At 37.1% G+C, this 20,742-nt stretch overlaps 2 protein-coding genes across 5 annotated transcripts in view; one reads left to right on the forward strand and one right to left on the reverse strand.

Annotated features, from left to right (window-relative positions):
• Positions 1-6,834, reverse strand: part of LOC137244001 (GTPase Era, mitochondrial) — a 30,055-nt gene extending 23,221 nt beyond the window's left edge. The window contains exons 1-4 of one of the 4 annotated variants that reach the window (XM_067772396.1): positions 6,687-6,834; positions 6,325-6,623; positions 5,718-6,263; positions 5,445-5,622 (exon numbers count right to left, since the gene is read on the reverse strand). In XM_067772396.1, the coding sequence (XP_067628497.1) occupies positions 5,445-5,622; positions 5,718-6,263; positions 6,325-6,603 (1,003 nt within the window). In that variant the 5' untranslated portion in view covers positions 6,604-6,623; positions 6,687-6,834. Of the gene's footprint in view, positions 1-5,444; positions 5,623-5,717; positions 6,264-6,324 lie in introns of all 4 variants that reach the window. The other 3 variants (XM_067772397.1, XM_067772398.1, XM_067772395.1) reach the window with 3 other exon arrangements.
• Positions 1-20,742, forward strand: part of SerT (Serotonin transporter) — a 258,831-nt gene that overhangs the window by 64,528 nt on the left and 173,561 nt on the right. The gene's annotated exons all lie outside the window — the stretch shown is intronic.

The raw sequence follows: 20,742 nt of genomic DNA on the forward strand, positions 1-20,742 counted from the left end.
AGAAATGCTTTATAAAAAAGTGGTTTCGATTTAATTGTTATTTATTTATGTATTTTAAGTCCACTAGGATTACAAATTGTTGCTTTTGTGTTTGTTTTGTTTTTTGAGTTGTCCTATATATTTTTAAATGAATATAAAGATATCAATTTATAAAATCATCAATTAATACTTACATATTTGAACAATGCGAATGCCTAATACTTGTAGCAAGAAAAATGCGAAAATGAATGCTGTTTGACATTCGCTTTCGCTTTACAGAGTGCCGGCAATGCGAAAAGGGAGAAAAATTGCGAATGGGCAAAATGTGAATGCGAAACTCAAAATATACATGCGAATGTCAAGATACAGAGTACCGATTTTGCGATTTCGCGTATTTTTTCTTTCGCATCGCAATACAGAGTAGGCCCCCAGGTATCCTTTAGTTTCAGAAATATATGATTAGTATATGTCGGTGCAGTTGATCAGTAGTCAATTATATAAAAGTTCTACTGTATTTCCTTTTTTTCTACTTGCTGAGATGTGTCTCTAGAACATAGTAGCTTCTGATGAAAATTGGTTTTACTCATTACTTTGTTTTTTTATGTTCTATGCTACTGGAGTTATTCTTATTAAACTTGTGAGAATGTACTTGTCATTTGATCATAGAGTCTTTACTTTATGTATTACTTGTTTTAATTTCATTTGGTTGCATAGTTATTGAGAGCGAGGTGAGAGTTACAAACTCTACCGAGTATGGCCCTTGCATGATGTGTGTGGGTTTGTGTGTATGTGTATTCAAAACGATATATCCGGAGTCATTGGTGCCGTATGTCGTATCGCTGTATCCGTATCGCTAACGTAATCAGCTGTTTATCGTTACGACGGTAAACCAAAACCCAATTGGTTGGCTACGATAAGGTTACGACCTTAGCGGCACCAATAATCGATTGCATTGATTCTCATAAGGTTGGTCGAATCAGCTGTTATAAGGTTACCGATAAAGCACCAATGTCTCCAGCTTATCGATGGAATATACGTGTTGTATATTGAAATATGAGTTAGAGGGGCAATTGAAATTGGAGTGTAAAACTGAACACATCATCGTCAAGGGACTTACTGCGCAATTAAATTAATTAGAATGGAAGAAGTTGCACCAAATACAGCGAGACACAATAATGAGAACGATAATTCTCAGAATTTGGATGCTGATCCTACATATATAAAAATCCATATCAATTCTCAATGCGCGTATTGCGTTTTGATATGAAACTAATTTAATGATTGACGAATTGACGTCTTTGGAAGGTCAAACTAATCGGGGTGAAATTGTAGGTGCTGTAATAATTTTTATTTCACCGACTTAAAAAAAAAAAAAATAGAAAGAACTAAAGTTAAAAATTAAGTATAGTATTTAATTAACTGACTTATCTTGTTTTGTTGATTTTCCGACGGGGTGTTTAAATGACTTATATTTGAACGATTTTCCGTCATCCCTTGTCAAATTTGTCTCAAAACCATAAACTTTAAAAAAGGAAAGTGGGGAGAATATAAATCCTTTACAGACAACCTCTTTGCTGCCCTCCCTATCCCGACTGATGCCCGCCAAGGGGAGCGTGCCTTTCGCAAGGTCATTGAATCCGCCTCGGCACGTTTCATTCCCGCCGGGAGAATTCCCGAAATCCGGCCCCACTTCCCGGCGGAGGCCGCAAACTTAGCGAGAGAACGTGACCTTATAAGGCAGCTTGATCCAGGCGACCCCGAAATAAGGGATATAAACCAACGCATCAGATTGCTTGTGGATGAACACAAGCGGGCGAAATGGGAGGAGCACCTAAGAGGTTGTAACCTCTCTACCGGTGTGGGTAAACTTTGGTCCACCGTAAAGTCCCTATCGAATCCGACTAAGCACAAAGACAAAGTTTCCATCGCCTTTGGCGACAAAGTGCTGTCGGATGCGAAAAAATGCGCGAGCGCTTTCTGCCGACAATATATAATGCATTCTACGGTCGACAAAGTTAGACGGAGGGCCAACAGACACGCACATAAACACAAATTCAGCGCGTCACCAATCACCATCACCGCTAAAGAGGTTGAGGACGCCATTGGTCGCGCTAAACCATCCAAAGCAGTGGGCCCAGACGGCATAGCCATGCCGATGCTTAAAAGCCTAGGGAAAGAGGGTTTCAAATATTTAGCGCAGGTCTTCAACCTGTCTCTTTCCACCTTTGTCATACCCGAGAAATGGAGAATGGCCAAGGTGGTCCCGCTACTAAAGCCTGGTAAACCAGCTAACATAGGAGAGTCGTATCGTCCGATATCTCTCCTATCGCCAGTAGCAAAGACGCTCGAAGCCATTTTGCTCCCTTATTTCCAAGCAAATTTGCAACTAGCCTCCCATCAGCATGGCTTCAGAAAACTCCATAGCACTACCTCCGCGCTAAATGCCATTGGTACCCAGATAAATTGCGGTTTAAATCAAAACCCCCACCATAGAACAGTACTCGTAGCGCTAGACCTATCAAAAGCTTTTGATACGGTCAACCACGGCTCGTTACTGCAAGACCTGGAAGGGTCTACCCTTCCCCCATGTCTTAAAAGGTGGACCGCAAATTATCTGGGTGGTCGGCAGGCATCGGTGCTATTTAGAAACGAAACATCAAAGCCAAGGAGAATTAAACAAGGGGTGCCACAGGGTGGTGTCCTATCCCCACTTTTGTTTAATTTCTACATATCTAAACTACCTTCACCACCGGAAGGAGTCACAATCGTTTCCTACGCCGATGACTGCACAGTAATGGCCACAGGCCCAGGCCCACAGATCGATGAGCTATGCAATAAAATAAACGGCTACCTCCCTGATCTCTCCAGTTTTTTCGCCTCGCGAAACCTGGCATTATCACCGACTAAATCTTCCGCGACCTTATTTACAACATGGACGTCCCAAATGTCGACCATTTTGAACATCCACGTCGATGGCTCTACGCTACCGACTGTCCTACACCCCAAAATCTTGGGTGTGACGTTTGATCAGGATCTACATTTTGGTGAGCACGCAGCCGCAATTGTTCCGAGAATTCAGAGCCGTAACAAAATCCTCAAATCCCTTGCTGGCAGTACCTGGGGAAAAGATAAAGAAACGCTCATGACTACATACAAAGCAATTAGCCAGTCGATTACGTGCTACGCGTCACCCATATGGTCGCCAAGCCTAAAAATTACCCACTGGAAGAAGCTACAGGCCTGCCAAAATACTGCTCTCAGAATTGCCACGGGCTGTCTTCTTATGTCCCCAGAACACCATCTACATAATGAGGCGAGAATACTCCCCATCAGGGAAAGAAACGAGATGCTGACCAAACAGTTCCTGTTGAATACCCAGAAACCTGGGCATCCCAACAGACATCTGATTGACGAGCCAGCACCGCCTAGGGGCTTAAGGAGTCATCTCCGTAAGCATTTTGAGGAAATACGGCATCTGAGAACACAGCCGTATGAAGCGAAAAAACACAAGCAGGTCCTTGGTGAACTCCACAAACAGGCGTCGGACCTTTATGCCGGGAATTGCCCGGTGAACCCAGTACTCAAAGTAAAGTATCCAAAACTTGCGGAAGAGGAACGCATACTCCCCAGGGAAACGCGTGTCACTCTGGCTCAACTTCGTTCTGGATACTGTAACAGGTTAAACTCTTACCTATCCAGAATCAACCCCGACATACAAAATGTATGCCCCGCTTGCAATGTGTCCCCACATGACACCAACCATCTCTTTAATTGTAATGTGGAACCAACGCCTCTAACACCCCTTTCCCTATGGTCCACCCCTGTTGAAACAGCAAGTTTCCTTGGACTCCCGTTAGAGGATATTGATGACAGTTTGTGATCGGTCGCGTCTGTTAGGTGGGGCGAAGCACTGCTACAACAACAACAACAACAAGGGATGGTGGAAAATCGTTCCAATATACATTTTTTAATTAACCTTACAGAAATGTGCAAGCGTTATTCGGGCCATTGAATTTCCCGCCTTTGGATTCTGTGATGGGGTTCTCAACTTTAGCCGTAAAGAGAAATGCACATTTCGTGATTGTAAGAGGGTTCTGCTGAAATAACACTAATTGGCCGGCTAAAGCCTGAGTCATTTTGGTGCGCAGGTATATCTTTCGCTTGCGAAGTTTTATTTGTAATAAATCTTTTCTCTTTGCTGATGATTAAAAGATTGGGGGAGTGATATAATGAGACCATTTCTAAACAGAAATTCCTTGTGATTTTTTTCCTTCTGCCATTTCTAGTATTCTAAATAAAAAAACCTTGGGAGTTGTTTCACTACTCCCTTTCCTCTTATTGTGAACAACGTTCGAAAAAGGCGAACCCGGTTAATGGGGAAAAGTAGGTATTATGAATGTGATTGAAAGGGAGATTTCTCTGCCATTTTAAGAAGTTTTTCCACTTGTTAAACTGGAAGGAATGCATCAAAATAGTTTAAGTAAATGGTTTCTTTTACGAAGATTCGTTGATTTGTAAAAATTTGTACTAAAATACATTAATATTCTACAATACCCTTGTTGTTGTTGTTGTTGTTGTCGCGATATGGTTACTCCCCGAAGGCTTTGGGGAGTTTTATCGATATGATGGTCCTTTGCCGGATACAGATCCGGTATGCTAGCCCGACCATCTCGGGAACGATTTATATGGCCGCATTAAACCTTCAGGCAATCCCTCCCTCCTAACCCCCAAGTTCCATGAGGAGCTTGGGGTCGCCAGAGGCTCGTATGTTAGTGAAACGGGTTTCGCCGCTCGAAGGTGAGGTTGACAATCGGGTTGGGGAAGCTATATATTGCGTTACACAGCCCCTCGAATCCCCTACCACAATACTCTTTATTTTAAGTAGACATCTAGAAAATACGCAAGGATTTTTTAAGAAGGCTTAAATAGATTTTGGCATATGACAAAATAATTCAACTAGGCTTAGCCGCCAGAAAAATGCTTTGCTGAATGGAAGCAGGCAACTCTAGCGGATTTGTGATATAGCGCAGTCTTCTTATATGTTGATGCTGCTGTGGCACCAATTAATTACTCATTTCGTCCAATACCATACGAAATGCAATGCTGTGCGTTGTTGATATTTTAATTCTCAATTTTAAACAATTAAAATTTTCAATTTTGAAAACAAAAATAGAAATGTGCAACAAATTTTCAGTTGACAAAATAGCTTCCCCCCTTTTTGTTCTCTCTGGGAGAAAGGAATTGGACGAATTTTTCTGTACGAATAAAAAAATCCGCGAGAACAAAATTCTGAGGAAATATTTAGAATTGGGCTGAATTTGTTTGAATATGTGCTTGTCCTGGGGCATAATATAATTAAATATATTGACAATTTGTGATCGGTCGCACCTATCGGATGGGGCGAAACACTGCTACAACAACAACGTATGTATATGACGATTTATATATGTTGATATTCTACTTACCATTTTCCTCCGAATAATACTCGATTGCGCTTTGCAAATTGTACGGTATTTCTTGAGGCAAATAGTCTAACAGTCTTGCGCGTACACTTTCCACAATGAGCTCCTCAGGCGTTTCATCGGTGAACATTTCTTTTGCATAATCCCAAGAACGATCTTTTGCAATGCTTGTCAAATAACTCTAATAAAAATCAGCATTGGTAATAATACATAAGCATATTTGAAGTATATATATGTATGTAGATTAAAATACTTTATATGAACGCTCTTACTTACATGGATATCACCCAATCCATTGCCTGTGATGGATGAAACTAGAAATACTTTTTGGAAATTGCTCCAACTTCCTTCTTTTCCTTTGTCTTTTCCTGTGATTGTGGGTGCACTTGCATTCAACTTTTCAATTGAATTGGTCTTAAATTTTCGTTTACGATTCCCTTTTAATTGCGCAGTACTAATAGTATTATTAGTTAGTATTCGTATCAAGTCCAATAAGACACGCTTCGATTTTAGCATATCAATTTTGTTTAAAACCAAAAAACTAGGAAAATGGTGGTATTCCTTCAGAGTTTCCAAGACTGTGGAATGTAAAACGTTACGTGTCCACGAATTGGACACATCATGCATACAGGCAATAACATCTGCGTGTTGAATTGCATGTCTGTAAGCCTTGTTAAAGTTTTGTTCGAGATGATAGCGTTTCATCTCATTTGGAGTGACAAGACCAGGTGTGTCATAGAAGATTAGCTGGGTATGCCCTGTAGTGGAAATGGCCTTGTTGGCCTTTCGTGTAGTGTGCACTTTAGAGGATGTTGGGCAAACCTGAGCTTGATAAAAAAAATGTCATTTGAGAAATCTCTTGACATTTGTAGTATGCACTTACGCGGTGATTAATTAAATTATTAATGAATGTACTTTTGCCTGCATTAGGTACACCAATTACAGCAACATGCAGTGAATTTTGATTGAGTTGTTTATTTTGCGTTTTCTCGGTTACATGGCCTGATACTGTTTGTGAGGCCGATGGTTTTTCTGGATTTGCGCTTCCGGATACTGCCGCTAGACTATAGTTGAGCTTGTTTGTTATCCAAACTCCACTTATTTGGTAGATTTTAAGCTTGAAAATTGTTGGTGAAACAAATTTATTCATCATGACCTCCATAACGCCCAAGAAATACAGAACTTAGCAACGCATAAAACAAAACAAATCAGCTGAAATATATTGAGTACTTTTGAGTCGAGTACCTTGCCATGATACAAAAAATTAGAGTTGTGTCGTTTCGATCTGAACTTGTTCAATTGACCGTGTCTCTCAACTGAACAAGTGAACTAGATCTTCGATTTCGGTTCTTTTTGTTCTTTTAGTTCATTTGTTCATTTTATCTAATGTTATTCTTTCTCTCTTCTCGTTCGCGAACATTGTAAATTCATACATACATACGCAGAAATTCACATGGAGCACGAATGTCGATGATTTTTAATTTAATTTAATTTATTTATTATTACGGCTGTTTAGGCCTAAAACTTAAACAACTAAGTACAATTCATTATTATATCATTTATGCCACTTAGGCAAGGCGCACACGAGGCTACGCGTCATCGACGCTGCAGGCGAAATTTGTACGCTTTGATGCCGAACACATGTATTTGAATGGAGAGCTGCACACGAGGCGTAAGCTGCATGAAAGCGACAAAGCATGAAGATTTCATGTAGCTAAGCGTATAGCAATGTTGTTCGCTGAGTGTACGTACGCTTGAAAAAAAGGAAGAACAAGATGTTTGTTTACATTTTTTTGTATGCAAATTTGTGTAATTAGTTAAAAAATGTTACTTTAGTTAATAAAAGTGCGTGAAAGGTATATTACCAAAACGAAAAAGAGTATTAAACACCACAACAGCTTGGTTAGACATTGTTGAAGCGTTTAAAAGGCTAAAAAGTGTTGGAAACTAGAAATCACTCTTTTCTCTAGTCCGCGTGGTTCAAAATTGGCTTTCATAATTTACAAAGGCACGTGGATGCAAACAACGTTTAATAGCTATTTTCCTTTGGTTTCGGGGACGGATATAGCTGAAGAAATTAAATATTTTATTTTTTTTTCAATAATTGTTTGCTTTTTGTAGCGACGCTCGAAAGTAGCTTCGTGTGCCTCAAGATCTGCACACGAAGCTACTTTCGAGCGTCGCTACAAGAAGCAACCAATTATTGAAAAAAATAAAAAAATATTTTTCTTCAGCTATATCCGTCCCGAAACCAAAGGAAAATAGTTATTAAAGGTTGTTTGCATCCCCGTGCCTTTGTAAATTATGAAACACAATTTTAAACCACCGCGGACTAGAGAAAAGGGTCTATGACGCGTAGTCTCGTGTGCACCTTGCCTTACACTAAAGATATGTGTGGTCATCTTTGTATGTGGCACTGCTACAACAATATATTGTCACGGATATTAGCATCACTAAATTATCCCATCACTAAGGCGATGCCAAGGCCATGCCAAGCAGTATTTACGTTAATAATTAAATCAAGTATACACATATATAAGGCAGCCCAGAGAGATGTCACACACAGATGCATTTACTTATATGCCTATGTGCGCAAACTACAAACATTCACATCAATAATTCAATCTTTATGTATCTACATAAACGAATAAATAATTGCGTCTACACATATGTACGTATACGAGCAGCGGAGCGGCAATGCACAAACACGTGCATATATCTTATCTGAGTTGTCACAAGAGAGAGCAATAATTTGTGCACGTAGTTGTGGCTGGCGATTTTGTAGCCGAAACAACTAGTAAGTTCTGGAAATCGAAGAGCCTAGAAGTATGCAGCGTAAACTATAAAAGCGGCGCCAGCGAGTAAGAAGTAATTCAGTTTGATTTGAGTTGTCAAGCAGTTTGATTAAGACGATATCTAGCGAGCAATAGCAGTGTTATTTTGAATAGTAGAGTTTCGTTGAGCTATCAATCAGTGTGGTTATTAAGCAAGCTATTCGTTGCACAGTTTGTTATTGTGAAGTACTTTAATAAAGGCCATTTTGCATTATTACAAATTGGAGTTATTTATTCAACAGTTTAGTGATTTGAACTTAGCAGAAGATTGCAAATAAGAGGATTTACAAGCAAATTCGTTACAATATGTATGGACTAGGGCTACCAGGTTCCCATGGGGTAAAACCGGGACACTTTGAAAATTCAAGAAATATACACCCTCCCCCCCCCCCCCTCCCCACAAAAAAACCTTAAAATGTTTTTTTTATTTAAGCACATAAGTATTATTTTTTATTTACACAGCACAAAAATAAAACCATAAACAAATGATATACCTTCCAGGTACTCTAAAACAGCTAACCACAACTACTATTCAAAATAAATGCTTCTAAGGTAAAAAAATAAATAAATGTAAGGCGCGATAACCTCCGAAGAGATTTTAGGCCGAGCTTCTCTCACAATTTGCGTCGTGCTCCTTTTAATTTATCCTACAAATTGGCGGGACGGGACCTACTTGTTTTATGCCGATTCCGAACGGCATCTGCAAAGCAGATGAGTTTTCACTTAGAGCTTGTCCATTTAGCGGCCACCGTGGTATGATGGTAGCGTGCTCCGCCTATCACACCGTATGCCCTGGGTTCGCACCCCGGGCAAAGCAACATCAATATTTTAGAAATAAGGTTTTTCAATTAGAACAAAATTTTCTAATCGGGGTCGCCCCTCGGCAGTGTTTGGCAAGCGCTCCGGGTGTATTTCTGCCATGAAAAGCTCTCAGTGAAAACTCATCTGCCTTGCAGATGCCGTTCGGAGTCGGCATACAACATGTAGGTCCCGTCCGGCCAATTTGTAGGGAAAATCAAGAGGAGCACGACGCAAATTGGAAGAGAAGCTCGGCCTTAGATTTCTTCGGAGGTTATTGCGCCTTACATTTATTTATTTTTTTAGTTCCATTAACGGCCCTATGCTGCGCGTAACCGGTAAAATTATTATCGGCAAACAAAATTACCATAAATCGTAACCCCCCAATGTAACCGCGATTCTGAGCAGATGGTTATGCTCTGATGACGAAGAAACTCACCAGTGTGAACGGTGGAATTGAAAAACATGTTTTTGAAATCAAAAGAAGAAAACAGCAAAATGGAAATCAACACGTAAGTAAATTTTGGTAAATATTTTGTTAAATTCATTATTAATTGTTTATTTTAATTATAGAAAATATGCACGCAGCACCCCGTTATATGTGGCATACTGTAGGGATCATCCCGATCTCCTGCAGGGTAAAAACTGCCCCACATCGCGAATCAAATACAAAATCTGTGGGAGGAGCTAACATCCAAATTGAATGCGACGGTGAGGCCATCAAGAACACCTGATACTTGGCGGGAGGTAAGCAAATTGATTTTTATATAATTAAGAGTTTTGTGTTGTTTTGCGTGCCAAAAATTTACTCCGGCCGAAGCACCCTGATTGTGCGTTCAAACACATAGCCGGAGTAATGCAATCTGCAGCATTTCTATGTCAAGTACACATTTTAATGTCCAATAACATAGAATAGCGCACCTGTGTAATTAAATACTAAAATTCTTATTTATAAATTATTACTTGTTGAAATTTGTATTTGGCATAACAAAGCATGCATGAATTTAATTTTCACTTTCGCTTTATTTAGTTTTCAGAGTAAACATCAGTTGTTTTATGTGGTTACGTCGATGTTACCACCTATTTTAGTGGTTACGGTGTTATCCGGAAACTTTTGCCTTCAGAATACCAAAAAGGTGTAAAAGTTGCCAGATGATTTCATAACCGGTAAAAATAAAGTTGTTACCACTGTAGAATAGGGCCGCTAGTGTGACGTTAGCCACCCTACAAGAAACGCTGATAGTTTTACTAATACACTCACACTTGTAATTGACAATGCTGATCCTGCGATGACGTAAACATTGATACTCAAATTTATGTATGTTCCTTTGTTCGCTCACGCATGTCCGCATCCCTACAAGAAACGCTGATAGTTTTACGAATACACTCACACTTGTAATTGACAATGCTGATCCTGCGATGACGTAAACATTGATACTCAATTTTATGTATGTTCCTTTGATCGCTCACGCATGTCCGCATGTTCCCAACGACAGCCTATAATCATGAAAAAGGACTCAAACTGGGAAAGCTTCGGACACCTGGTACAGAACAAAAGAACATACAGCAGATACCATTATGCATGTGAGACAGATACATAATTCTCAACGGAATTTTATGTATGCGAGAACAGTTTATCCGATTTAATCATGTTGTCACTACTGACTGTCATATGACAATCAAATGATTATCACGGTTGTTTTGTTATTTTTTAAATTCCGCCATTAACCATATAAAAAATAAGTTTAAAAAATGAAAAAGAGAGCATTTCAAAGCTTCATGCTAAAAGAAAATAATATTAAAAAATACCAAAAGCTGTCTGAATGTATGGGGCGCACTAAAAAAATTGATACGCGAAAAATAATAGTGGTTAGTGGTGATTAATTTTTAAATGTGTTTCCACATGAGGAAAGCGCTCTTCTGTTGTTTTGTTATTTTCTGGATTTAAATTGAACATTCTGAACTCGAATTCGTATAAAACTATTTATTTTAAACAAATAAGAAACACGTATGCTTTTATCATGTACAAAATTAAAAACGTAATGATATAAAGTAAATAAAAAGCAAAAAGCATTGTTTCATTTTTGGCGGAATATAACAAAGGTCATTTATGATAGTATAACAGTCAAACCTGATATCTACAGTAAACTATCATTTATGACACTTTTTGATAGTTAGAGTGTCAGCACTGATCCAGGAAAAGGAATGAGAGTGAGTGGTACGGCTATATACTTAATCAGTAGGCGATGTTGGTGTATAAGAAGGAGACAAAAACTCACACGTACACAGTTGTTTACATCACATTTGCGCAAGTCCCCTTAAGTTTGTGATAGAAAGTTTGTATGAGGCGCTGATCGTTAGGTTGACATTGCTGACAATCAGATGATAGTCATATGATAGTCAGTATTCTTGTAGGGCACTTGACGTTAGCGGGGACAATGACAATTTCACCAAAAACAAGCTACCAGATTGAAAAATGTTACGATTTTTTTCTAATTTTGATGAATTTCATATTAACGGATGTGACTAAATTACTTTCATAGTTATTTTAAATAAAAAAGAAAAAAATGAGCCCCTTGCCTTGGAAATATTTTAATACGAAATATCAGCCTAGAAAAGAAGGTTTTTAATAAGTTTTTCGAGCTCCAGAAAATTGTTTTGGTGGAAGAAACATGGATCGAAGAATGCAAAGAAAGGGAGTATAGCCTTCTTAAGTGTCTGTACGTTTGCTCAGAACACGATCACAAAACATACACGTTTGTCAATTGCTTGCTCAAAGGAAGTCCTTATAAACCGACTCCGCAATTTCTTGATAAATTGGCTACAGGTCTACATTTTTTATTTTTTTATTTATTGTTGCGTTGCGCTTTAGGAGGGAATTGTTAAACCATTTTTTTGGGAGAACATTACCCTCTAGCTCTGCAGGTTAGCCACTAGTTATGAGAGTGTTTTTGCTCGTTGTACCAGGGGTCACCTTGGGACAACCCCGCCTTTACACATTCTGTGCCCTTTTAGCATTGACATAGATGTGCAGACTTTGGAGGAACAACAGGATTTTTCGTGTATTTTTTTTTCTGTCTGGGGGTCAAGCTGCCATAAAGATATGAGTCATTAACAAATGTATGAGTCATTATCCACTATTTTTCAATAAAATTGCATGTTTTACTGTATTCTCAATCGATCTGTAGACACATAAATCGTGCTAAAGCATATTATTATTGTCTCAGATGATCATTTCGTTTTCATCCTAAAGGAAATTTCCATCCCGAAAAACCACAATTTCGCTTAAACAGTAACGGTATGGCAACGCTTCTGGCAAAACAACAAACATTACAAAAATTGTTGGATTACGTGTTCTATTTTCTTCATGTTGGAGTACTCTAACAATACTCCTTTGCAATGCGTTTGCGGACCACCATCAGCCGATCATTGCTCGTTTTTTAACGACCGTGATCACAATACGAAGACGATCGAAAAGAGTTGCCAAAAGTAAAATATTGCATACAAATAACTGATAATAAAATTTTACTTTGGCAACTCTGATAAAATGCAACAGCGCACTGGTTTTATGTATACATACTATAGTATAGAGAAATATTAGTTTCTTTATTCACGCAAATGATAAATAACATAAGAATATTCGTAGTATACAATATAAAAGCTATATTGCCCCTCTTCATTTACTTTCATTTTAAATTAAATTCATTCCGATAATTCTTTCCTAGAACACAATTCCTCTTTAGTACTTTGGCGGCATATGATCCTCTGTGGGTGCTCCATGGAGTACTACAGTGAAAGTACTTTGGAATGTACTCTCACATATGTACTCTATGGAATACTCACAACCAAAGCGAGAGTGGGATCACCTACTCCTCTCCTAGGACATCGCAATGTTAATTGGAGCACATTTTTTGTATGAATACAGATTAGATTTGGAGCAGTCCCATACTCCCAAAGGAGTATTCCGTACATTATTTATAGAGTACTCGCGTTTTTTGAAGGGTAGCTACCCTGCAAAAATTGTTGGATTACGTGTTCCATTTTCTTCATGTTGGAGTACTCTAACAATTAGAGTTGTGCTTTTTCGTTCATTTCAGAGATTCGAATCTTTCGTTCTTTTTCTGATGAACGAACAAGTTGTTCTTTTTGTTCATTTGTTCTTTTTTTTCAAGCAAATTTGTTCACTGCTGCTCGCCCCCGCGGAAAAAGCCTACAAGTAGAGATCGGGGTGTGTATGCAGCAATGCTTTGTGTAGGTTTATTTAAATGTGTTATGAATAAATAAGTTAATATATAGATATATATGTATAACTAACTTCAAAAAAAAAAGAGTTACAAATTTCGGAAGATCCAGGAAATTGAAAGAGTACAGACACAAATTGTAAATATGAACTTTTCAAGTTTAATAAATGTAATAAATGGTTTCTTACAAAACATGTTTTTCACAAATAGTCCATACATATATTGTTGTAGCAGTGCCACACACATATCTTTAGTGTAAGTGGCATCATCGACATTCGTGCTCACTGTGAATTTCTGCATATGTATGTATGAATTTACAATGTTTGCGAACGAGAAGAGAGAAAGAATAACATTAGATACACGAAAGAACAAATAAACTAATAGAACAAATAGAACCGAAATCGAAGATCTAGTTCATTTGTTCAGTTGAGAGACCCGGTCAATTGAACATTTTCAGAACGAAACGACCCAACTCTACTAACAATACTCCTTTGCAATGCGTTTGCAGACCACCATCAGCCGATCATTGCTCGTTTTTTATCGACCGTGATCACGACACGATGACGATCGAACAGTACATATTGCATACAAATAGCTGATAATAAAATTTTACTATGGCAACTCTGATAAAATGCAACCGCGCTCTGGTTTTATGTATGCATACTATAGTATAGAGAAATATTAGTTTCTTTATTCACGCAAATGTTAAATAACATAAGAATATTCGTAGTAAAAAATATAAAAGTTGTATTGCAGTACTACAGTGAAAGTACTTTGGAGAGTACTCTCACGTATGTACTCTATGGAATACCCACAAACAAAGCGAGAGGAGGATCACCTACTCCTCTCCTAGGACATCGCAATGTTAATTGGAGCACATTTTTTGTATGAATACAGTTTAGTTTTGGCACACTCCTATACTCCCAAAGGAGTATTCCCTACATTATTTATGGAGTACTCGCGTTTTTTGAAGGGTATTGATGCTTTTGAGTATCGATAGTTCCTACAATAATGCTATCGCGAATATTAGCAATCCGACACATCACTACTCCGGTAGTATATAAATCATTAGAACCGTTCCAATGAAGCGTGGTTTTTTGTGGAACATTTTTGACAGCATACCCTCTGTACTTGGTAGCAATTACAGTCATGTGCATTAAAGGGCCAATTAAACTTCCTTAACCTTAACGAAATAGTCGTAAACATACCCATATCCATAACCATCCCCAATGTGATCGATTAATGGTGCCTAACCTAAAAATCGTGAAAATTTCATAAAAATGAAGAAAACGCAAAAAATTACAAACAAGTTCCACAAAAAATAAGTCTCTTAGTGATAAAGTATCCAAAACAATGAATAAAATCTATAAAAAATTATTAAATTCACCAACTCAAATATTTTTAAGTTATGGATATGGCGAGAAAGCAAACACCAATTGGTTGGTTATGGTATGGTTATGGCGTTAGCGTTATGGTATGGCACCATTAATTGATTACATTGATTTCCATAAGGTAGCTTCGATCAGCTGTTTTATCTGGTTATGGTGTTATGTTTATGTCACCATTAATTTGCCCTTAAGGCATCCGATATTTAACCACCAAAAACGTTGGCGATAACAGTTTTTTGACAAAAAAAAATATATATATTTTTTCGATTTTTGGGAGTGTTTTGGTCGAAAAATTTATCCTCTCGCCATTTTTTTTGCAGGCCGAAAATTATTTTTTTGACAGATACAACTGGGAGGACCGCTTGAAAAAGTTGGCGTTCAACAGTCAGTATGAGCTTTTTTTCAGTAAGTTTTACATTATTTAGAAAAAATGTATTTATCTTCAAAAAATAATAACTTTAAATTTTCCTATAGATGCATTTTCAACTTTAGGTCGCAAAACATTTGAAAAATTAATGCGGAATTCAATTGAGCTGGCGTATAATCGCTTTAAGCACATAAAATCAAACACAGCAGTAATCACAAAAGGACATGAGCAGGAATAAATAAACTTCGATTAATATTCTTTTTCTGTAAAAGTTGTTAGAATATCAATTGTTTAACAAGTAAGTAACTAAACATGAAAACATCGATATGTTCCACGGTAATATAAGGAATATTTACCAAGAAACTACACATTGAGAGAATACCGGAATGGGATATTTACCAAAAGAAGAAAAAAATAACACCGAAAAATTATCTAAGAACTAGTATTTCTAAACTACTAGAAAATACTAAGTAAGCCAACGGGATATTTTACATTAATTATAGATTATTTATCAAAAAAATGAGTGTACATATTGAGGAAAATACCAGTAAACTACTGGTATTTATAGCCATATCTATATTTAAAATAGAAGGAAGGAACATCATGAAAGATCCCTTCATTTTCTTAGATAGGCTACCTGCCTGTTAACTTATAGGTAATGTATTGGTTTAATAGGTGGAGCATTTTGAAGAAACTACTGGTATATTCCAGTTTTGCCATTTGTTTTTGTACTTAATTAAATTCACATGTACATGAAGTATATAGGGTAATTCTATCCCGATGCCAATTCCGTTTAACTGAAGAACTACTGGTAATTTATCTGATAAATACAGAATAAATACCAGTAGTATGTTTGCAGGGATGTTAGGTTTTGTCCAAACTTAAACTACCTTACATTTTTTTTACTAAATACAATTCACTTGGATCGAGTTAGTATACTTTTTACTGACTATGAGCTCGATCATCGGTACTTTGATCCGATTATTATGAGCACCCGTATTGGTATTTTTTTTTTAAGTTTTATCACTAAAACTACTTTTACACATGCATCATACAATAATCAATGGATAATCTACTTGTTTACATATGTTCCATCCCTGGGAGCTTAATTATTTTTTTGTAAAATTTTTACGTTTCCCTGTTATTTTGTGCTCCAATAAGATATTACACTCTAGAGGTGGAATTTTTCTATGAAAAAAAATCCACATCTCTACAATTTGTTCATAATTACAGATTATCGAAGGGAAAATTTATATGGGAAATCTAGTTACATAATTTATGATAAAGAGATGAAGGATTAAGGGCCAATTAATGGTGACTTATAACCATAACCAGATAAAACAGCTGATCGAACCTACTTTATGGAAATCAATGTAATCGATTAATAGTGCCATACCATAACGGTAACTCTATAACCACACCACAGTCAACCAATTGGTTTTTGGTTTCTCGCCAAATCCATAGCCTAAAATATTTGAGTTGGTGAATTTAATAACTTTTTGTAGATTTTATTCATTGTTTTGGACACGTTATGACTAAGAGACTTATTTTTTGTGGAATATGTTTGTAATTTTTCGCGTTTTCTTCATTTTTATGAAATTTTCACGATTTTTGGGTTAAGGCACCATTAATCGACCACATTGGAGATGGTTATGGATATGGGTATAGCTACGACTATGGCGTTAGGGTTAAGGAAGTTTAATTGGCCCTTTAGACCGCGATAACTTTGAAACAGGCATGCTTAACCAACGAACCGATATCATTTCGTTAAGATAATTAACGTTAATGAACGAAACAAAGTCATTTCGTTTCGTTTATAAAGCCCCCATTACTGATACTTAGCATAGACTTGACTTGACTTGGCGTAAACTTGGCAACTTAGCCACGATTATACTCCACTTGGCGCATAAAATCTGGCATCATAATCAGCGTTGAAATTTATTTTTAAATAAAAGTCAATTTGTATGACAAAATGTCAAAATGAAATGGAAACAAACAAATGGCATCTCAAAATGTAAACGTCACTTAGAACTTACATAGAAAATCAAAATTCAACAGACTTCTAAGTCAAGTTAAGTTTTGAGCAGGGGTGCACCTTAACGTTAAGCTAATCGTTTATCAAAAAATTTCCTCCGTTTCCGTTGAAACACTTCGAAATATTATCGATAAAGAAATTATCAAGATAAATTGTATCTCGTTTTTAAACGAAACGAAAAGCTTTCGTTAACGTTAAAAACGTTAACAAAAACGTGATACTTTATGTTTGAATTGTGCTGGCAATGCTATAGCCATGGTGAAGCCGTAAGGTGGTAACAGCGAGCGGACATACACACACAAACTCCATGTAGATTGTTTGTGTAATTCGTTGGTGGTAATGTCAAAAATACTCTCAGAAATGTTCGTACTGTCAAAATTCATGAGAAAAGTTACAATCAGCTTGGCTAATGCTTTCACCTTTAATGACTCCGCCATCAATCAGCTTTGCCAGCATAGTTTGAAATTAATAATCAACATAAACGATTTGATTTCGTTTTGATATGGCAGAAAACGAAACGAAATCATTTCGTTAATTTGACTTTCTTAACGTTAATAAACGAAACGAAATTACTTTGTTTCGTTTATTAACGTTAATTATCGTAACGAAATGATATCGGTTCGTTGGTTAAGCATGCCTGGTTTTGAGTAATCAGTAACATGCAATGTTCATTTAACAGAACTGTAAGTGACAGTTCGCAAGCCAAGTCAAGTCTATGTTAAGTATCAGTAATGGAGCCTTTAAGGTTAAGAACGTCAAATTAACGAAATGATTTTGTTTCGTTTTCTGCCATATCAAAACGAAATCAAATCGTTTATGTTGATTATTAATTTCAAACTATGCTGGCAAAGCTGATTGATGGCGGAGTCATTAAAGGTGAAAGCATTAGCCAAGCTGATTGCAACTTTTCTCATGAATTTTGACAGTACGAACATTTCTCAGAGTATTTTTGACATTACCACCAACGAATTACACAAACAAATTACATGGAGCTTGTGTGTGTATGTCCGCTCGCTGTTACCACCTTACGGCTTCACCATGGCTATAGCATTGCCAGCACAATTCAAACATAAAGTATCACGTTTTTGTTAACGTTTTTAACGTTAACGAAAGCTTTTCGTTTCGGTTTAAAACGAGATACAATTTATCTTGATAATTTCTTTATCGATAATATTTCGAAGTGTTTCAACGGAAGCTGTGGAAATTTTTTGACAAACGATTAGCTTAACGTTAAGGTGCGTCCCTGCTTTGAAAATTAGGTGAGCGTGACTAGTTGTTATTTTGGCGTCTTTGCTGAGTAATTTACGCCGATCACTTTATAGGCGGCGGCGGCATAGGCTCTGTATATACCGGCGGCGGCGGCTTGGGCGGCGCGCCGGCGTACGCCGATGTTCTTTAAAAAGCTTGATTTTTGTATTTAAAAAAAATAATATTTAGGAAAGGTTTTGTTTGTATGTATTTAAGGAAATCAACGTTTTGGCCATTTCAGAAAGATCCGAGATCCACTCCTCCTGACCCTCAGACCATATGCCAGCTCAGAACTATAGGACTGCGACTTCGAACTCAAATGTAACTTCGTCGACGTCACTTTCCTAAAACCTCTAGGTGTAGCTCCGAAGACTTTTTAACCGATGTTTTTGTCGCACTATGCTGCCGAGCTAAACCATAGAAACACCTTGAAACGTTAGGGACTGACTATTCGGCCAAGGATGCCGCCCTCGAAATCATAAGTAGTAGTAGTAGTAGTGATTTATTTATTTTCTTTCAGCTAGTAATTACAAAAGTAAAACCAAATAAATTTAAACTACAAATATATAAAAATAAATAAAGATTGCAGACAATAACACTAAATGTTGTGTGTCTTAATATCACTTATAGCTAAGGCAAATTCTTATATAAACAAAGAGTGAATTATATTTATAACCCTTAAGGATATTTACCACCTTCTGCAGATCTAAAACTTTCTCACCAAAACAGTTAAACCGTATGTCTTTATATATAGGACAAATCCCAATGAAGTGATAGGTGTCTTCAGCTACACATAAATTGCACATAAAACAGTTTTTGGAAAAAACATTTTTAAAACATCGAGCATTAAGATTTAGCAAGCCGCCCCTTGCTCGGAAAATCAGACTTATGGCGTACGCAGAATACTCATCGTTAAAATAGGTAGAGTACATAGGGAGCAAGTCGGAGTAAAGATCATGTGACGACTGAAAAGAACTATCGGCATAGTGTGAAAACTCTTTTTGAATCAATTTCTCTAATAAAATTGGTATGCTCATATTACGCGATGCGGAAGAAAAGTCAGACAGAGGCACCATGTCGACACTTTCATAAACGTTTCTCCACTTTTTGACCCAGTACGCCCTTGTCTCACTTGCAGTCATCCAGTAAGTTTTACAACTCCGGCTCACGCTCAATTCTCACGGGAATGCTCTGGATCAAAGCCGGCCAAAAGTTGCACATTGTGCAATTTGAGTTCGTATTTTCACACCGACACTAACGATGTGTGATCACGATCGTTTGCTTTCGCTTGTCACTCACTAAAATCAACAGTGAATGCAAAAGGAAAAGTCCATGCTACTTTTTGGGCACATAATAAAAACAATATGCTGCAATGTTAAAGTGACTTTTAATACGTTTTAGTTAGTATTATTAAGCTCCTTTGAACATACATATTAATATTGACAATTTAAATATTAATAATTAATAGTAATTAATTAATTATTAATAAATATTGACTATTTAATATAAGTAACTTTTTATACGTTCTAGTTAATTTTATTAATTTTTGTAAATTTTTTTTTTTATTGAATAACTTTATGTTCTGAAAATATATTTCTATCTTTACATTTACTTTGTTTTTTAGTTCCTTTTTAAAGGAAAAGTGAATTTTTTTAAGTAAATTTTGCATTGAAGAAACATTATAACTTATTTTATAAAAAAGTTTTATCTGTCTAGCTCGACCTCCGCGTTCTTAGTTATACGAATATAAGTAAATATAGTCAGGATTAGCTTGAAATCAAATAACCAAAGTCCTTTTTAATTTCAGACTTCACAGTCCACATTTTCTTTTAGCACCCTGTGGGGAGTTGTCACTCAATTTTTACACACACTTATGCAATTGTTTTAGTATTTGTGTGGCCGGCTCTGCTCTGGATCATTGAGAGACTTGAGAAGCAGATGTCGTGAAATTTTCGCACACGTGAAATATGATAGGCAGATGTCGCCGCTGTCTTTCATTTAACTCATTCGGCATGAGGCGCCGGATGCGATAAAATTACCGCGTTTGCTATACTTCGCTTACAGTTTTCGAAAGCCTCAATTAGCTCTGGGGTCCAATTTACTACCCGCTTGTCATTCTTTTTCAATCCCCGTGTAACTTGGCTAAGAGGGGCCTGAATTTTAGATGCATTTGGAATGCAGCGTCGATAATAATTAATTATACCAAGAAATCTCCCGAGCTCACCTCTTGTTTGAGGGCGCTTAAAATTAATGATAGAATCAACACGATCCGACGGATCCCCTCATTGTCGATAATATAACTTAAGAAACCTACCTGTGTTTTACCAAACTGGCATTTACTGGCATTGATACCCAATCAATGCTTCTGAAGTATTGCTAATACCGTGTGT

The sequence above is a fragment of the Eurosta solidaginis genome, chromosome 3, assembly GCF_040869045.1.
Source record: "Eurosta solidaginis isolate ZX-2024a chromosome 3, ASM4086904v1, whole genome shotgun sequence".
NCBI lineage: Eukaryota > Metazoa > Arthropoda > Insecta > Diptera > Tephritidae > Eurosta > Eurosta solidaginis.